The sequence below is a fragment of the Asterias amurensis genome, chromosome 8, assembly GCF_032118995.1.
Source record: "Asterias amurensis chromosome 8, ASM3211899v1".
Lineage (NCBI taxonomy): Eukaryota > Metazoa > Echinodermata > Asteroidea > Forcipulatida > Asteriidae > Asterias > Asterias amurensis.
This window is the reverse complement of record NC_092655.1, coordinates 12,256,193-12,274,719: the sequence shown is the minus strand read 5'-3', so window position 1 is coordinate 12,274,719 and position 18,527 is coordinate 12,256,193. Positions and strand designations below refer to the sequence as shown.

The 18,527-nt window shown below is 38.6% G+C and overlaps 1 protein-coding gene across 1 annotated transcript; it reads left to right on the top strand.

Moving 5' to 3' along the window:
* The first annotated feature begins 283 nt into the window (after window positions 1–283).
* LOC139940589 (uncharacterized) lies at window positions 284–18,184 on the top strand. Its single transcript, XM_071936920.1, has 11 exons — window positions 284–388; window positions 734–797; window positions 2,126–2,236; window positions 3,101–3,190; window positions 5,290–5,526; window positions 8,929–9,054; window positions 10,607–10,696; window positions 11,832–12,077; window positions 14,442–14,570; window positions 14,913–15,002; window positions 15,101–18,184. The coding sequence occupies exons 1-11, from the start codon at window positions 332–334 to the stop codon at window positions 15,466–15,468; spliced, it is 1,608 nt and encodes a 535-aa protein (XP_071793021.1). The 5' UTR covers window positions 284–331; the 3' UTR covers window positions 15,469–18,184.
* Window positions 18,185–18,527: the final 343 nt, after the last annotated feature.

Sequence of the window (18,527 nt, the reverse complement as noted above, 5' to 3'; positions counted from 1 at the left end):
CTGCCTTGAGCAAGGCTATATGTAATGCGGATGTTTGGATACACAAAGTGAGCAAACTGAACTTGGCAAATTGCCAGCCGTGTCCAGTGCTTTAAAGTGCGCTTAGTACGTTATTTTAAGAGCTGTCACGTCTGACAAAACATATGGGGGTTCGTTTTAATGTGTCAAATGAAAGGACCTTGAAAGCATGCGTCCTTTACCTTTAATTTTAGTTAATGAATATTTTTTAGCCGGGGTTTTTATAATAAAAAGCAACTGAGAGAGAACTTAGCATCAATTGGTGTCTGCATCAGTGAGAAGAGAGGAACAGATGAGAATAAATTAATGTACAATGGAGGTCTTCATCCTTGTGTTACTGTTCAGCCTCTTGACAACCAAGGGAGCAGTGGTAAGACAAACATTTATTTCTGTATCTCTACTCTGACTTGTCCATGGCGTGATACTTCACTCAGAGCGGGGGGACGGGGCAATTGCCATTATGCCCCTTTGACACATTTACATGGGCGTCACCGGGGGGGGGGGTGCAGGGGTATATATCCCCAACTGTTCCAAATCTCGGCTAAGAATCCTCCTGCGCCCTTTCCCATGTAAATGTTCTCAAGTTTGTTAATATTTGTTTTGCTTTTTCATAGCTGTGCATGAAAAGAATGAGTCTCTTCTTTTTAAATCACTAGCTCACGGTAGCCCCAAAATGTCTAAAACCAGTTTTTGTTCATTTTGTTTCTCGTTACAGGCTCAAGATGATTTGGACTGGGACGGTTTTGGAGAGGCTGATTACAGTCTGTATAAACTCAAACGTACGTAGAAACTTTGGGATTATAGTTAGCGAAGTGGTTCACTCCCTGCTTTTCACATCATGTTGAGACCCAGGTTCCATTCCCATGCCTGAACCTTGCTTCAGGTATTACAGTTCCTTTTGCAATCGTCAACAAATTAGTGACAATACAAAACATACTTTTGGTATAAAGAGCACTTGAGAGTTGTTGAACCCCTTGTGGTTTATATTGATATCTGAAACAAAAAGTCGCACCCCCTTAAGGTGATCCCCTGGCTGCCGCTTCCCAGGTTGTATCGTAATTTGGGTGTGATCCCTGGCTACACGGCAGTTAACGGTTGTAAGGCTTCTGACTGTTACCCCGAACAAAGATATTGACAAAACAGAGACTCCGCCAAAATAGGGCTAGATAGCGCCGGCACGTTAATCCGGAGGTCGTTGGTTTGAATCCCACTCTAGTCAATTCTTTGTTCAACCCAAAAAATCATTTCAAAATTTACCCAGTCAGTTTCCCTTGTGGTTTATATTGATATCTGAAACAAAAAGTCGCACCCCCTTAAGGTCTATATTGATATTAAAAACAGTATGAGGAACGACCCTTTTAACTAGTTTTAGAGAAAGGGGTATCTTTGTTACCCCCACAGGTTTTAATCTGAGAAAGGCGTCAGGCTTATTGGCATGAAATCTATAACAAAATACACTTTCTATGATCCAAAGATGTTTCAAACCAAACACATTTTTTTTTTTTTTTTTTTTTTTTTGGGGGGGGGGACGTTTAGGAAAAGGTATACTTTGTCTTTAAAACTGCAAGTGTTATTATCAAGACTGATAAAGTCTTTCAAAGTTGAACCGTTCGATTGTTTTAATCCTTTAATAATGTAGATGTACATACAACGAAATTTGGCCCTGATCATCACATGTTATTCCCTTATTGTTGTTCATATTTATTAACTTTTTGTTCATGCGTAAATGTACATCCCTCACAAAGTCTACACAAGCTTCAGCAGTTATATCACCACCACAAACAAATGAATGGAAAGGGTGTAAACAAATCACAAAAGTCGAAGCCGGGAGTAACGAAAGGAACCATTTCTAGAACTCACATGTTTTGGTCATGCAGGCCCAAAAGGTGTAAACAAATCACAAAACATAAAATGTTGAGAAAGCTTACAGAAATACGAACATTCTTTGGATTTTGTTCAAAATTCTGTAGATTTTGTTTCCTTTAAATAAAACATTCAGATACTATAGTTTGATGGTATGTTATCTGCATACGATTGAAACAAGCGTATGGTCCCAAATACCAAATGTTATGCAATCCCTTGAAATGAATTTGGTTTTGTTTGACAGCATTGTCCATCATCGGATTCCATACGGAACAAAGTTCTGACTATGATAGCAACCTATATCCATCCTCAAAAGGTGTAGACGGAAACGTAGATTATGGCTTCTTCCATACAAGTGAGTATGAACCAATTGTAATCATGTATACATATTTTATTTATTTTATTTTATTTTAATTCTTCGGACAAAATAATAAAACAAGTACAGGCCGTCCAGGGAAGGGCAAAAGTAAGAACAATACAAAAAACAAAACACCTCACATCAAAAGTAAATGTGCCCTCCCAGACCTATAGCTCGTAAAAAGGTAAACATTTATATACTGTACATTAAACACTGGTAAATAAAAAGCAATTTACACAAACGATATAAACAAGAACTATTATAACATAAAACAATAAAACTAAGGCCCTTGAAGGATTTGGGTACTTTTTCAAAATGTCCACATTTCCAAACCAAACCTTCTAGGCCCGAAGACAATGACAGTAGAAAGCCTCCCCCTAAATACCACTCACTGAGGCGCTGCAGCCCCTGAGAAATGAGCAAACAAATATACAGTTTTTGAGTGATATTGATAATGCGTCTGTTTAATATTTTCTTCTATTGCCAATTACTTGCCCAACCGTCTGACGACTTCGTGTGTAGTTTTTTTAATTTAACTTATCGTTATAGTTCTAGAGATTTTGTTGTATCTATCTTTCATCTTCAGAATCTTCAGAAATTATACTGCATGAAAACGCCTTGGAAGGCTTTTTAAACACACAGTTATCATGGTAAATCTCGAATGCTCACTGTGCGATAAACTCCAAACACGGAAATAGATTATTCATTTCTCATCAAATGACTTTTCAGACAAACATTTTTTAGGGGATGTTTTCTGCTATCATCATCATGAGAACGTGCAAGCTGTAATCTGTGATCTTAACGATTATTTTTCTTAATTTCTTTAAATTCCCAAGTGTGTTTTGCCTGTTTCTAAAATAGAGAATGATGAGCATTCGTTCTGGACAGTTCAACTCAAGGAGGAACACTGTATTGGAAAGGTCACCCTTTTCAATCGTAAAGACTGTTGCGGTAAGTATTTAAAGACCAACTCGACGAACGAAGTCGCTAAAACAATTTGGACCCTTTATGTGTTAAGATATCATATGGCGTAAGTTTGAAGATTTCTACGCAAAAAATTTTGCTAAAATGTCATCGGTAAAACTATATAGCCCCGTTTCCCAACGAATGGAGTCCGCAATATATTTTGTTGCAGTGTTGTTTTGATTTATTTGTCAACTTCCAATACTAGTTCCTCAACTTCCAATATACTAGTTTCTCACTTTCCAGTAGGGTCAACTTCCAATACATGTCTGTCACTTCCAATACTAGTTCGTCAACTTGTATACTAGTTTCTCAAATTCCAACACTAGTTTATTAGCTTCAAATACTAGACCGCCAAGTTCCAATACTAGTTCGTCAACTTGAAATACAAGTTCCTCAACTTCCAATACTAGTTTCTCACTTTCCAGTATAGGGTCAACTTCCAATACATGTCTGTCACTTCCAATACTAGTTCGTCAACTTGAAATACTAGTTTCTCAAATTCCAACACTAGTTTATTAGCTTCAAATACTAGACCGCCAACTTCCAACACTAGTTTGTCCACTTCCAATACTAGTTTCTCAACTTCCAATACTAGTTACTCACTTTCCAGTAGGGTCAACTTCCAATAAAAATCTGTCACTTCCAATACTAGTTCGTCAACTTGAAATACTAGTTCCTCAACTTCCAATACTAGTTACTCACTTTCCAGTATAGGGTCAACTTCCAATACAAGTCTGTCACTTCCAATACTAGTTCGTCAACTTGAAATATTAGTTTCTCAACTTCCAACACTAGTTTAATGACTTCCAATACTAGACTGCCAACTTCCAATACTAATTTGTCAACTTCCAACACTAGTTTATTAACTTCAAATACTAGACCGCCAACTTCAAACACTAGATTGTCAACTTCCAGTACTAGTTTTTCAACTTCCATTACTGGTCTGTCAACACTAGTTTTTCAACTTCCAATACTAGTTTCTCACTTGCCAGTAGGGTAAACTTCCAATAGGCCTATACTAGTTTCTAACCTTCTATTACTAGTTTCTAAACTTCTGATACAAGTTTGCAACCTTCCAAAATACGAAGGGGAGCTAACATCAACTGGTCACCCGAAATAACCATGTATTGTTTGTATGATTTTATCTCAAACAGTTTACGATATCTCTGTTTCAGCTTCATTAAAGGATCTATGTACTTTTTGTTGAAAAAAACACAATGTCTACAGATTTACACTAAACTTATACAGTTTGAAGACAGTTTGATGATAGTAGAAAGCTTCCCTGAAAATATTACTTGCTGAAGTGCTATTGTTTTTTAGAAATGAGTAAAACAATATCATGAAAATAATTTTCGTCTCAGTGATCATGAGACAAACAATTTTTTAGCATGTAAAAACGTATTTTCATGACATTGTATTACTCATTTCTCAGCAACCAATAGTTTTAGGTACGCTTTCTACTATAATAATCTTCAAACGGTAGAGTTTAACGTAAATTTGTGGACATGGTGTTTTGTGTTTTGTAACAAGTATCCAAACCCTTTAAGCTCCACATGCGCCACCATTTTCATACGGCCTAAGGCATCGTTCACGCATGCGCGCAATATCGCCAGCTAATCCAACCATGTGATTAACAAGTGTGTACAAACTCTTCAAAACTCGTGAAAACATTGTAATATTCAACTAATGGCAAAGAAATACTATCTCGCTGAAAGGTGACATGGGACCATGTGGAAGTTAAAAAAATCACGACCATTCATAATTTGTGTGGAGATTCATCCAGTATCCAGAAATTACCCCAAAATGGATTTCACAAAGGTAGTCCTAACTTAGGACTAGTCCTAGGCAATGCTAATAGATAGGACCAGTCCTAAGTTAGGATGAGTTACGTCCTAACTTAGGACCAGTCCTATCTCTTAGCATTGCCTAGGACTAGTCCTAAGTTAGGACTACCTTTGTGAAATCCACCCCAGAGGTGCTTCATCTCTTGTGCCTAAATACCCCTTTCCATTTAGGCAATGACATATTGAACACTAATTAATCAAAACGACTGAAAGTTGAACACTTGTTTTTTTGTGCAACAGGTGCACGTTTAGCGAACGCCGTTGTCCGAGCTGGGGTCAGTCCATTCTACAATCTGAATCAACGATGCGGGTCACCAGTGGAATCCCACTTTAACAATGGGGACGTCATTGATGTTTACTGTGACCCGCCGTTGTTGGCGAGTGAGGTCAACGTTGTTCTACCAAACAGGGAATACCTACATCTTCATGAAGTTAAGGTTGAGGAATATCCTATTCAACGATGCCACCAAATAGAAAGTACGTCAGGGAGTATTATCAGAAATTATTTCCCCACTAAATCGTAAAATACTTTAGTAGTAAAAAAGTATACGTTTGATAATCACTCTTTTAAACTAATGACACTACTAATCTTTGTTTTTTATGAAGCCTACATCAGCGTTTGATAGTATACAGCATTTTGAGAAACATTTTACTTCGAAGAAATCTGGTTGTGAAAAAAAAAAGATTCTTATGACACGACATTTTGAATCTGTGCGCTGCAGATGTGTATTTTTTTGAAGGAATTGATCAGCCTAGAAATTGCAGGTTCAAATCCTTTGATCTTGTCATGTGTCTATCGCTTACACCATTATTACTGAAATCTAATTAAGTTAGCGATTATGCTACACTACATGTATAAAAAAGTTAATCCCGATAATTAAAGTAGGCCTATGCATCAACTATCGTGAATCATTTTCTATTAAAGGCAGTGGACACTATTGGTAGTTACTCACAATAATTATTAGCATAAAACCTTTCTTGTTGACGAGTAATGGGGAGAGGTTGGTGGTATAAAACATTGTGAGAAACGGCTCCCTCTGAAGTGCCATAGTTTTCGAGAAAGAAGCCATTTTTAACGAATTTGATTTCGAGACCTCAGATTTAGAACTTGAGGTCTCGAAATCAACCATCTAAACGCGCACAACTTAGTGTGATTAGGGTGTTTTCTTCTTTCATTATTATCTCGCAACTTTGATGACCGATTGAGCTCAAATTTTCACAAGTTATTTATTTTATGCATATGTTGAGATACACCAACTGTGAAGGCTAGTCGTTGACAATTACCAATAGTGTCCACTGCCTTTAACTGAAGAGCTAATTAGTTTGTACACAAAGGCATCTTACAGGTGTCGCCAACAAAACACATTTTGGTTTAACGTTCAATCCCATTTGGTTCCAAAGAGTTTGTCTTTCATTGTATGTAATCCATAATTTAAAGTTCACGAATACAAAAGAGGCGTTATGCATTAACCTTCATCCTTTTGTAGTTAGATGTAACACTACTGGAAATAACATTCATAACAGGAATCAATTTCACCCATTGATCACAGAGAGTTGAATAATCAGAATTACGTCAAACATAAAACATCCATAATTTTTTAATTAATGTGAATTTATGAGAACAAAAGGAAAACCAGATAATGCACGCTCTAACAGGATTCAGATTAATTTGAGTGTGTGTCTACAAGCATAGTAAAACAATAAATTGGGATGTAATTAGAATATGTTTAGTGAAGAAAAAGCAAAACAATAAGATGCGTATATTAACCTCTCATACCAAATTTACCCCTAAACCGAAATTAACATCTAAACTCAATATTTCTTAAACCCGAATGTACCTAAAAACCCAAATTTACACCAAAACCAAAATTTACATCTCAACCCAATTTACCTCTAAACCTCAAATTTACCTCCTTCCCAAATTTACCTCTAACTCAAATTTACCTCGAAACCATAAAGCTAATTTAGGTCTTATTATATAGCTCTATGCTCTAAACTCAAATGAACCTATTAAAGCCATTGGACACTTTCGGAACAGAAAGAAAAGTTCACAGATTTACAAATAATTTACAGGGTTTACAGAAGGGAATGGTGAAAGACTTCTCTTGAAATATTATTCCATGAAATGCTTTACTTTTTGAGAAAGAGATAAAACAATATCAATTCTCGACATCGAGATTTACGGATATATTTTAAACACATGTCATTACACGGCGAAACGTGCGGAAACAAGAGTGGGTTTTCCCGTTATTTTCTCCCGACTCCGATGACTGATTGAGCCTGAATTTTCGCAGGTTTGTCATTATTTTTGGCGAGCTGCTGTAGCAGTATGTGAGCCTATGTAATACCGTCCGTCCGTCTGTCCGTCCGTCCGGCCGTCCGCACTAAGTGGAAATGTTAAAGTTTATGGTTTAAGTTTCAGTCTTTGAATTGAATTGTTTTTGGTATGTACAAGCCCAAGTGAGATTGTTATATATACTTGTCAGTAATTTTTTGTAGTTTTTAGCTATGTTTTCCAATAATGGTGAAGTTTTTGGAATAAGAAAATGTTAAAGTTTTTGGAATACAAAAAATTTTAACGTTTTTTTTCATGCTCAAAGTCAAACATTGACATCTGGATTTTAAAGAAACAAACTCAAACTTAAATCTTAAAGTTTTGAAATAATTTGTTTAAACAAAAATCCATCTCTCTGTCACTGGTTCCAGTTGAATGAGCTGAAACAATGAAAAACATAAAATGATCATAACTCCTGATTGCAACGATGTACTGACTTGAAACTTAAGTAAAACATTGCTTCTGTCGTATAGATACATATGAAAAGATAAAATTCAAAGAGTGCATCAATGATTCCAGTTGAATGAGCTGAAACAATGAAAACCTTAAATGGTCATAACTTCTTATTGCAACGATGTACTGACTTGAAATTTAATACATTGCTTCTGTCGTATAGATACATATGAAAAGATAAAATTCAAAGAGTGCATCAATGATTCCAGTTGAATGAGCTGAAACAATGAAAACCTTAAATGATCATAACTTCTTATTGCACTGATGTACTGAATTGAAACTATTCTTCTGGAAATTAAACATCTGAATACATTTCTTGTACTTGTACGTGTATACATGTACATGTACCACTGACTAGTTCAATGAATGTGTGAGTGTGCACTGAATTGAACCAATGCATGTGTGGATTTTCTGGTGTACTGATGTGTGACACTATTGAACAATTGTGGTGGGGTCTAATTCAATTCCAATTGTACAGATTTTTTTCTCTGTTTGACACAAAGAGGGTTTTAGGTCTTGTTGTAAGTGTGGCAGAGATGCTGTTCAGTAGGTGTCTCTATTTTCAGCACAAGGCAACGTGTCCCTTTAAATTGTCATCACTCTTTATTGCGATGATGTACAGATTTAAAACTTCAATCAAATATTGCTACTTACATGTAGATAATATGAAAAGATGAAAACCTTAAATGGTCTTAACTTCATACTTGTCAATGTCTCCACCCCTGTGACCATCAGTTGATCACATGGTTGGTTTTTCTGTCAGTCATTGGTTCTATCTGGCGACCGGCAGCTCGTAATGGCAGCTTCGCTGTCTAGTTATATATAAATTGTGATACACGAAGTGTGGGCCTTGGGCAATACTGTTTACCGAAAGTGTCCAATGGCTTTAAACCCAAATTTACCTCCAAACCCAAATTTACCCCCTCAACATTATTTACCCCAAACCCAAATTAACCTCAAACCCCAAACTATTACCTCTTTACCCAAATTGACCTATTTCTCAAATTAACATCGGAACCGGAATTTACACCCAAACCCAAATTTACTTCTAACACAAATTTACCTCGTTCTCAAATTTACCTCTAACCCAGGGAGAATCTCCATTCTGAATTCCCCGACCGAACAAAGCTCCGGATACGATGATACCAAGTACCCAGCGAAGAGGGCCGCCGATGGTTTTATTGGCAAGTTTGTAAGTCCAGGTTTCAGTCACACCGGTAAGTCATTCTGCTGGACCGTAAGCAACCTATATTAGGGTGCCTCATCATATACCCACTGCCACTTAGAGACAATAACAGGTTCATTTTTTAAAGACACTGGACACTATTGGTAATTACTCAAAATAATTGTTAGCATTACAACTTTCTTGGTAACGAGTCATGAAGAGAGGTTGATAGTATAAAACATTGTGAGAAACGGCACCCTCTGAAGTAACGTAGTTTTCGAGAAAAAAGTAATTTTCCGCCAGAATATTCGAATTTGATTTCAAAACCTCAGAATTAGACTTTGAGCTCCCGAAATCAACATCTGAAAGCATACAACTTCAAAAGTTTCTCGCAACTTCGAAACATTTTCACAGGTTCATTATTTTGTTTATATGTTGAGATGCACCAAGCACAACATTTACCAACTGTGTCCAGTGTCTGAAACAAGTTAGCCATGATTGTTCACTCTTTTGTCGTAATGTATAGAAACTTGTCTAAAGGTTGTTTTCAAAATGTTAAAATTATACTGTTTTTCTTGGTAAAATAAAAGTGGAAAGGATAGATTTGTTTCTCCTTTGATGCTCAACTTGCTCTATGCTCAAACCTAGCGAAAAAGAGTTTGTGAAAGATTTGTTTATCTCTTAAAGGAACACGTTGCCTTGGATCGGTCGAGTTGGTCTTTGAAAAGCGTATGTAACCGTTTGTTATAGAATGCATATGATTAGAAAGATATTTTAAAAGTAGAATATAGTGATCCACAGAAGTATCACTCGAAATTACGTGGTTTTCTTTTTACCTCGCCGACAAACACGGTCGGCCATTTATGGGAGTCAATTTTTTTACTCCCATAAATGGCCGACCGTGTTAGCTCTCAAAGCAAAACGCAATTTCGAGGCAAATGTGTGTGGATCATTGTATTCTACTTTTTAAACATCTTTCTATCCATATGCATTTTATAACAAACGGTTATAAACGCTTTTCAAAGACCAACTCGACCGATCCAAGGCAACGTGTTCCTTTAAAGCTTAAACATAACGAATATAAATTATGTATTTGAACTGTAGTGTATACACTAATTGTACAAAGACTGTCGTGACGATAATTATTTTTTATTGACTAGTCTGGTCTGTGTAATTGTTTGTTTTTTGTTTATTTGTTCTGTTTTTGGTTGCTTTTGTTTTTTCTCCTTGTCGTCCAAGTCCTTGTCTGTCTCAGGGAAATAATATACAAAAGCATTATGCTTAAACTTTTTCCCTGCATGTTGACTATTACGTTAATTTTTGTAGTTATTATCTTCAAATCAGTACTTCATTATTATATTCATCGATATTTGTTTTCTAGTGTATATGTTTAAATTGTTATTGTCTACATGAAAATAAATGTTCATTGGATTGAATTGAACCTCTTTACGAATCAGGGTAGTGGAGACAGACCTCGGATAACTAAGTGACGTCACAAAAGATTAAGACGGGCAGTGTGTGATTTTCAAACTTTTATAGAGTAGGGTTTTAGTGGAAAGTATTCCCTCAGTTTTCCGTTCAAAATATCAATATTTCATTTGCAGGTCATGACTTTGATCCATGGTGGAGAGTAGATCTGGTAGACACGCACTGCATCAGTAAAGTGGTTTTGTTCAACCGTTGGGATTGCTGCAGTAAGTATAGGGTTTCCATGTCAGTTATGACAGATAGAAGCCTAATTCACAATCATGCATTCTTGTAAATTGCTACTCAGTTTATTTCGGCAAGCCGCATGCAGTGTGAATGTTAAATGAATTTAGGTGAAAGGTGATTATGGACTTTGATTGAAGTAAGCTAAAGGCAGATCTCCTGCCTAATTCACCAGCCTTGACGTGTGACGTCAGATGTCCAGGTTAGCAATGAGACCAATAGAGCATGCTATCCCCCAAGACACTGGACATTATTGGTAATTGTCAAAAACCAGTCAATTGGTCGTCGAAGTTGCGAGATAATAATGAAAGAGAAAAACACCCTTGTCACACGAAGTTCTGTGCGTTCAGATGCTTGATTTCGAGACCTCAAGTTCTAAGTCTGAGGTCTCGAAATAAAATTCTTTTATTATCTCGCAACCTCGACGACGACCAATTGATTTTAAATTTTCACAGGTTTGTTATTTGTATGCATATTATGTTGAGATACACAAAGTGAGAAGACTGGTCTTTGACAATTACCAATAATGTCCAGTATCTTTAAGAGCATGTACAGAGAGCAAGGCAATGTCCTCACAGCGACTGCACAACAAATTATTTTATAATCACTACCTTCTGGAGGCAGAGAAAAACAAAACCCCAAAACAGGGACTCATACTTAGACTTAGGGGCTCCTGCGTCGTCCGACGCATGAGGCAGTCAACGCTCTCCAGGCAGATCGGTCGGCAGTCAGTGACCTGACGTCGCTCCAGCCTCTATTGACCCTATGAAGGTCCCGCTGGATGGTCTGGTGCCAGTTCATTTTAGGTCGGCCTCTCCTCCTCCTTCCCGGCGGGTTCCACCACAGGACTTGATTGGCGAGTCTCGAAGGGGGGAGCCGCGAAACATGGCCCAGCCAGTTCATGAGCCGCCCACAGATTGTATTGGACACTGGAGTTTGTTGTGATCGATCTCTGACCTCCTCGTTGCGGACGAAGTCACTCCACTTAATGCCCAAGATCTTCCTTTGGACTCATAGGGGAATTCTAAATACTGTTTCCACAAGGATGCAAAACATTGAATGTGTGCGTGTGACCAAAGTAAGATTTTGATATTGTATTTTTTCCATTTATTTCATTAGGCGACCGTTTATCGAATGCTGTTGTGAGAGCAGGAACAAGCAAATGCATACATACAAATACCCGATGCGGATCAGCAATCACCGCTGAACAAGCCAAGATTAGAGGCGGAGTTCTGGCCGTTTACTGTGGACCACCGTTATCGGCGCGTTACGTCAGTGTTAACATACCAGGCAGAAAAGAATATTTGCAACTACGTGAAGTAGAGATCTACGAACTTGACGTCAACCAGTGTGAAAGTGACGAACGTAAGTATAGTCAGTTTTATAAGACACCCCTTGCTTGTTCTGTAATCTGGTTGGCTGAAACACGGTCACGTGGGATGAACTTATATCTAGTGATTGCGCGCACGTGTTTTGCGGGAACTAGTTCCTGAGCGGGCACTTAATTGTCTTTGAAAAAAGCCTCCGTTACAGCGCCCTCTCTTGACTTGAACATTGAACAGCAACAACAAAACTTCCTTTCTTTTCAAGATTTCTGTTCTTATTTCACATTCATTAATACCTTGAAACATGGGCGTGACACGCGACCTTGCACCTGTGATTATAAGACAGTTTCTTCATCCCTATTGGTCGAGAGCAACGGCCGCGACAGTTGTGCCACACTACGCGATACGCGCGACGCGCACAGCATTCCCTTATAAGGAGTTGTTTACCCGAGGGCGGCGGAGGGCTTTACCATTTCATAGCTGGAGGGGTGGTGTGTTGAAAGAAATCATTGAACAATTGTAATGTTTGCATTTATTTTACTTTTTGACCCAAAGTGTTGATGTTTCTTTACCGAAAGTGTATTAATTTTATGAACTAGTTTTCACTTAGTGGTTTAAACCTGCCGAGGCCTGGTTCTTGATAATTTACCTCGACTTCGTCCCCGTAAAATTATCAAGAACCAGGCCTCTTTGGGAGTAAACCACTAGTTGAAACCTCTTCACCACACATTGATTCCCTTATTTAAGAACGAGCTGTGTTATAAAACACATAATTGACTGGCTTAATTCGGTAACTAGTGTACGTCTATTCCCCCTCGGGCCTGTGAGTGACCAGAAGAGGGGCCTACTTCCCTTTTGCCTTCGGCCTCGGGAAATAATGTCGCTCTTCTGGTCACTCAAAGTCCCTCGGGGGAATAGACGTACAGTAGTTACCTCATTACCAGTCAATATCTGTATAATAATGTGACGGTCATAGGAATTGTACCCCAACTATTATTTTTATTGCATTTTTTTAAATTATGTAACATTTAATTATTCATGAGGAGCGCCCTCTCTTGAGATGCATTTCAATTTCGCGCGCTTCCACAACCCTCATACTGATTTCCAGTGAAAACCTGGCAACACATATTTATTCGTCTGTTACAGGAATAAAATGGTAACTGTGCACCGAGTGTCAATAAACCAAACTGCCGTAGCCTCTATCCTTATCCGATGATTTAATTTTTTGAGAGGGTCACAATAATATACATGATGATCATCAGCAGGGTGTGGGTTCGGATCTCGGTCGTGTCGTGACACTTGCTACATAAAAAACTACGTGACACTTGCTACCGGCCAGGCTTCGAATTGATGATACCCAAGCCTACATTCGTATGGACTGTAAAAGGGGTAACCCTGTTTCAGCCCTAGGAGTAGGTGGCAATGGCCTCTGGAAAAAACAATTGTAGCCCACACCTTGAAGTGGCCTTCAGGCCTTGTGTGTGAGGCGACTTGCATAAAAAAAATATAAAAAAAATCGTAGAGGGTAAACACAAATAACAATAATCAACCATCACACCATGGCAGCAAAGTAAGTTTGATGTTTGATACGTCCAACAAACCTACTTGAATGTCAAATGACAAACATCGATATAGCAACATTCACAATTCGCTGTACAAATCTCAGTGATTCACTGAGATTTGTACAGCGAAAATCAACGTTGCTATATCGATATTGGACATAGCACATTCAAGTAGGTTTGTCAACGTTGCTATATCGATATTGGAATTAAATAATTTATTTAGCACATTCAAGTAGGTTTGTCAACGTTGCTATATCGATATTGGACATAGCACATTCAAGTAGGTTTGTCAACGTTGCTATATCGATATTGGACATAGCACATTTAAGTAGGTTTGTCAACGTTGCTATATCGATGTTGGAAATAGCACATTCAAGTAGGTTTGTCAACGTTGCTATATCGATATTGGACATAGCACATTCAAGTAGGTTTGTCAACGTTGCTATATCGATATTGGAAATAGCACATTCAAGTAGGTTTGTACCCATTAATTGTACATCGATTGTGGACACTGCACAAACCTATGTGAATGTCAAAATGCCCAATTTCAAAGTAGCTTTAAGGCCCAGTCCCACTGCAGCGATAACGAGAACGATAACGATAACGACGCCAAGAGAACGCATTCTATTTGTTGAATGGGCGTGTGCGTATTCTGCGTGAAGCAATTCAACCAATAGAACGCGTTCTCTTTGCGTCGTGATCGTTATCGTTCTCGTTATCGCTGTAGTGGGACCGTTATCACATCTACTTGGTAAGCTGTTAAACTTAGTTGAGTTTGAATGCAAAGCAATTCGGACAACAAAGTCACAAAACACTAAATATATTTTTTGGTTTCTGAACAGGCGATTTGTCTATAATCGGTAAGCCGACGGAGCAAAGTTCTTACTATGACTATAGGTACTCGCCAGATAAAGCTGCAGACGGAAACCTGGACACTAACCTGTCACCAGAATTTATCTGTACACACACAAGTAAGTCGACAAATCGTAACTTCTTTGTGGATACAACATGTCATGTTAGTTGTGCAAAATACCTAGATGAGGTTAGAATAGTATTATGGCTTTGTCAGCCTACCGGGATACTAGTACACAAACTTCAAATAAAACAGGCTTGTGAGACTTCTTATTAGAGAACACAATAGCTTTATTTAATAACTTAACTTAATAAACTTAGGTAAATTAAAGACGGAGACTCCAACCTCCCAGACCAGGCTAACGGCTACTGGCGATCATAGTCCCATAACAATAGCATGTACTGATGTAATTTGTTAACTCTGGTTTTAATGTTTTGTTGTTATTTTGTGTACTAAACAGAGGAAGAGGATGATCCATGGTGGATAGTAGACCTTGAAGATGAACATTGCATCAGTAAAGTTGTCCTTCTCAATCGTGGGGATTGTTGTAGTAAGTACTCAACACAACTGCTTTATTGAAATAATGGGTTACTTTTGTTTCATTAATGAAAACAAATTCTCTGTTATTTTGTTCATCTCTATCACTAGGTGAGCGTTTGACGAATGCTGTTGTTCGCGCGGGTACCAGTCGCAACATTCAAAGCAATCCCCAGTGCGGAGATGTAGTCAGTCCTGCCATGGCAACTCCACGCGGAGGCACAATTGAGTTGGTATGTGACCCACCGTTGGTGGCGCGTTACATTAGCGTCGACATCCCCTCTGATAAGCATTCGTTTCTACAGCTGTGTGAGGTGACAGTAAAGGAGTTCATCGGAGAAGACGGGTGTCGAGAACCTGAACCGTTAGTCATAAAGGCACCCGAACCAAAAGAACCTGTCGAAGACCAGGAGCAAAAGAAGGTTCTTGGTGGTGAGGTCAAGATTCTAGAGGATGTCCCAGATGACATGGGTCCCTAAGCTTCACTCTAAGCTAACACCTGACAAAAGAACCATTACTTATAGCGTTTGAATTGTCTCGTGTTTTAGCACAACCTAAACAAGGTTTTTGATTCGAGGTTCTGAAATTTTATGTTTTAATTCACTATATCCAAGTAGCGCAATACAAAACAGGTTAGGTATCTGTAGCAGTGTGCGTTGTTTAATCCATTGCACGTACAGTGGATAGATACAGATATCCAATTATAATACTGAAATTCTTATATAGTTATCGTAGTATTCATTATGGTGCGTCGGAAACCTGTCTTAGAAAAAAACATCATCCAAAAAAGTAGTTTAAAGGCAGTGGACACTGCTCAAAATGAGCTCAAATGTTCACAGGTTTGTTATTTTGTGCATATGTTGAGATACAGCAAGTGAGAAGACATGGTCTTTGACAATTACCAATGGTGTCTAGTGTCTTCAACATTGCTCAAAATAATACCAGGATTACCGCATTGTTCCATTGACCTGAACTGTAACACAAATCAGGCAGTAGCTTCGTGTGCTCAAATAACATTCAGTGTACCTTTAACGTTTTAGTTACACCGTACAGTACAGCAGCAGATGTGAGGTGGAAAATAATTATGTCCTTAAAAAGAACAAGAAAAAAAGATGGATGAAATATAAGAAGCATTTTCAAAAGGATAAAAACTGTTACCATTGATGGTTAGAGTTTTACCTAGATTACCTTAGGTCAAATCTGCAATGTCTCTTTAGGAGAATGTCGTTCTCAATATACATACCCCGACTGTGTGCGGAACTCCGTGCTTGTTTCATCAAAAATTCAATTCCCCCAATATGTGGCCACTATAGTAGATCGTCACGTAGCCAATGGCTTCGCATTAAAATTGAGATTCAGTGGTAACCAAGTATCCTAATACAGTTCGTCGATATCATAATACGGTATTCCTGCCAATGGTCTGATATAATACTATCCATTTTTCTCAGTAGATGCGGTATCTCCCTTTTGTAGAATATTGTAACAGTAACGTTAGGCCGGATCCGAACTGGTGGCTACGGCCACGGCTACGGCCGGATCGCCGCGTCATCATGCATTGAAGTATAGGACACCCTTAGCAACACCCCTGACAACGGTCGTAGCCGCATCCGTAGCCACCATTTCGGACACGGCCTTATAAAGGAAACAAATATTACCCGATACAGCATGCGGCAACTTCCTATAGTATAGACGATGTGACCTCTGACGTCACACGAAAACCATAACATGATTCACGCGCATACCGCCGGGCAAAACCTTTGTGTTTTGGCAGCCAGCTAGAAAGTGTATGCAATCTTACCATGACTAACTGTCTTTTTGCCCGGCGAAACATGACGTATACAGTGTTTTTTTCAACAGAGGGCGGTTTGAATGTAAACATAGGTCACATCGTCTATTATTATTTCAAATAGTTGTACCCAGGTACAATAGCCAGTTGCATAACATTATTAAAGTTAGTTGTAGCAAAGCATGTGGTGTCACAGTAAAATTTATTTGGTGTTTTATAAGCAGCCTCATAGGTGTATACCAGTATAGTCTATCACAGGAACCCTCTGCGATATCACAGTAGCCAATGCTTTATGCAGTAGCCTCACATGGTATACCATTACAATATCACATTAGCCAATGTTGTATGCAGTATAGCCTCATATTATAGTATACCAGTATAGCCTAAAAGGCACCGAAGGAACCAAATATAAAATTACAGAAGCCAATGCTGTATGCAGTAGCCTCTCATATGGTGTACCAGTATGGAAATATTGACTGCTATGAGGGGCACAGTTAAAATTATAGGCCCAAGGTGATGTCAAAACCATGACTATGCCCGAAGCGAAGGTGAGGGCATAGCCATGGTTTTGACATCACAGAGGGCCTATAACTTTATTTATGTACCGATTGAAGAATCTTACAATCAACACTCTGACTATACGGTGAAAGGTCGTCTGCGAAGAAAGGTCGCGCCGTGACACGGAACGTATAGTCGTACAATATACATAATTTTGCGTTATTTTCAGAGCGGGCATAGTCAATTGACTATCGCGCCCCGGGCATAGTCACTATGACGTCATATTTCCATGACTCCATTTTTAACCAATCAGATTAGATGATTCTATATCCTAATGTGATTTTGCATGAGCCTCACACAGAATCATATAATCGTATTAATTTAATTATAAACATGTGTAGCCCCTGCTCCAAATCAATATAGCGCCCTCATTCGGCCAAATATAGTTAGGGCCATGTGACAGGCAGCCATGTTGTTGCATGTACCGATAAATTCATCTCCGTGTAAACTGTAAACAAAGTTATCTTTTCGTTGTATACAGTGTGTTTTTGATGAACCATTAATAGAAAGTTAATACATAAACCCTACCAGAATATCGGTTTTCATATACAGTAATCGTTGGCTCTCAGTTGTCTCAGGTAAACTGGGGGATAACTGTGGTGTGTGTGTGCCTGCCCTACTGGATGGATGTCCCTTGGAACTTGAGTATTCACCACTGATCCTTGTTGGAACTCTTCATCGGGAAGGGGATCGTCAGTGCATCAGGAGAGGGACTGGAACTACTACTACCTAGGGAGGAACAGTGTACACCAACTATACCGGTAACCGTGGATCGCGTGTGCACAAACTGAACAAAACAGAGATCTCTGATTAAGGCCTGATACGACGATCGTATCCTTTTTTTTTATATAGTAAACTTACTTGTTTTAAACTTGTTGTTTGTGAAATAAACAAGAATACATTGTTATTGTTAAACAGACATAAATTGTGTACTTGGTGATTTATTAGACTGTATCTCATTGCATAGGTGCACGGCTTACATGAATACCTTAGTTCTTTTATAAAGTGGCCATGCTTGATTTTACACTATTGCCGGTATGCATTTGCCAGCGCTACGGTCTTCGACTCAGAGCCCGGGATGGGACGCTGACTGGCTACACCACGGGAATTGACGGCGCTCATCTGTGCCAGTGAAAGGACGACACTTTGGCCTGGTCGCTGGCTTGGTACTGTGCTGTAGTCTAGGGCGCGTTT

Excerpts from the sequence above, each read along its gene's own strand:
- LOC139940589 (XM_071936920.1), top strand. The coding sequence starts at position 332 with ATGGAGGTCTTCATCCTTGTGTTACTGTTCAGCCTCTTGACAACCAAG. Across the intron at positions 9,055-10,606 it reads TCCAGGTTTCAGTCACACCG|GTCATGACTTTGATCCATGG; the intron begins GTAAGTCATTCT and ends TTTCATTTGCAG. Across the intron at positions 12,078-14,441 it reads CCAGTGTGAAAGTGACGAAC|GCGATTTGTCTATAATCGGT; the intron begins GTAAGTATAGTC and ends GTTTCTGAACAG.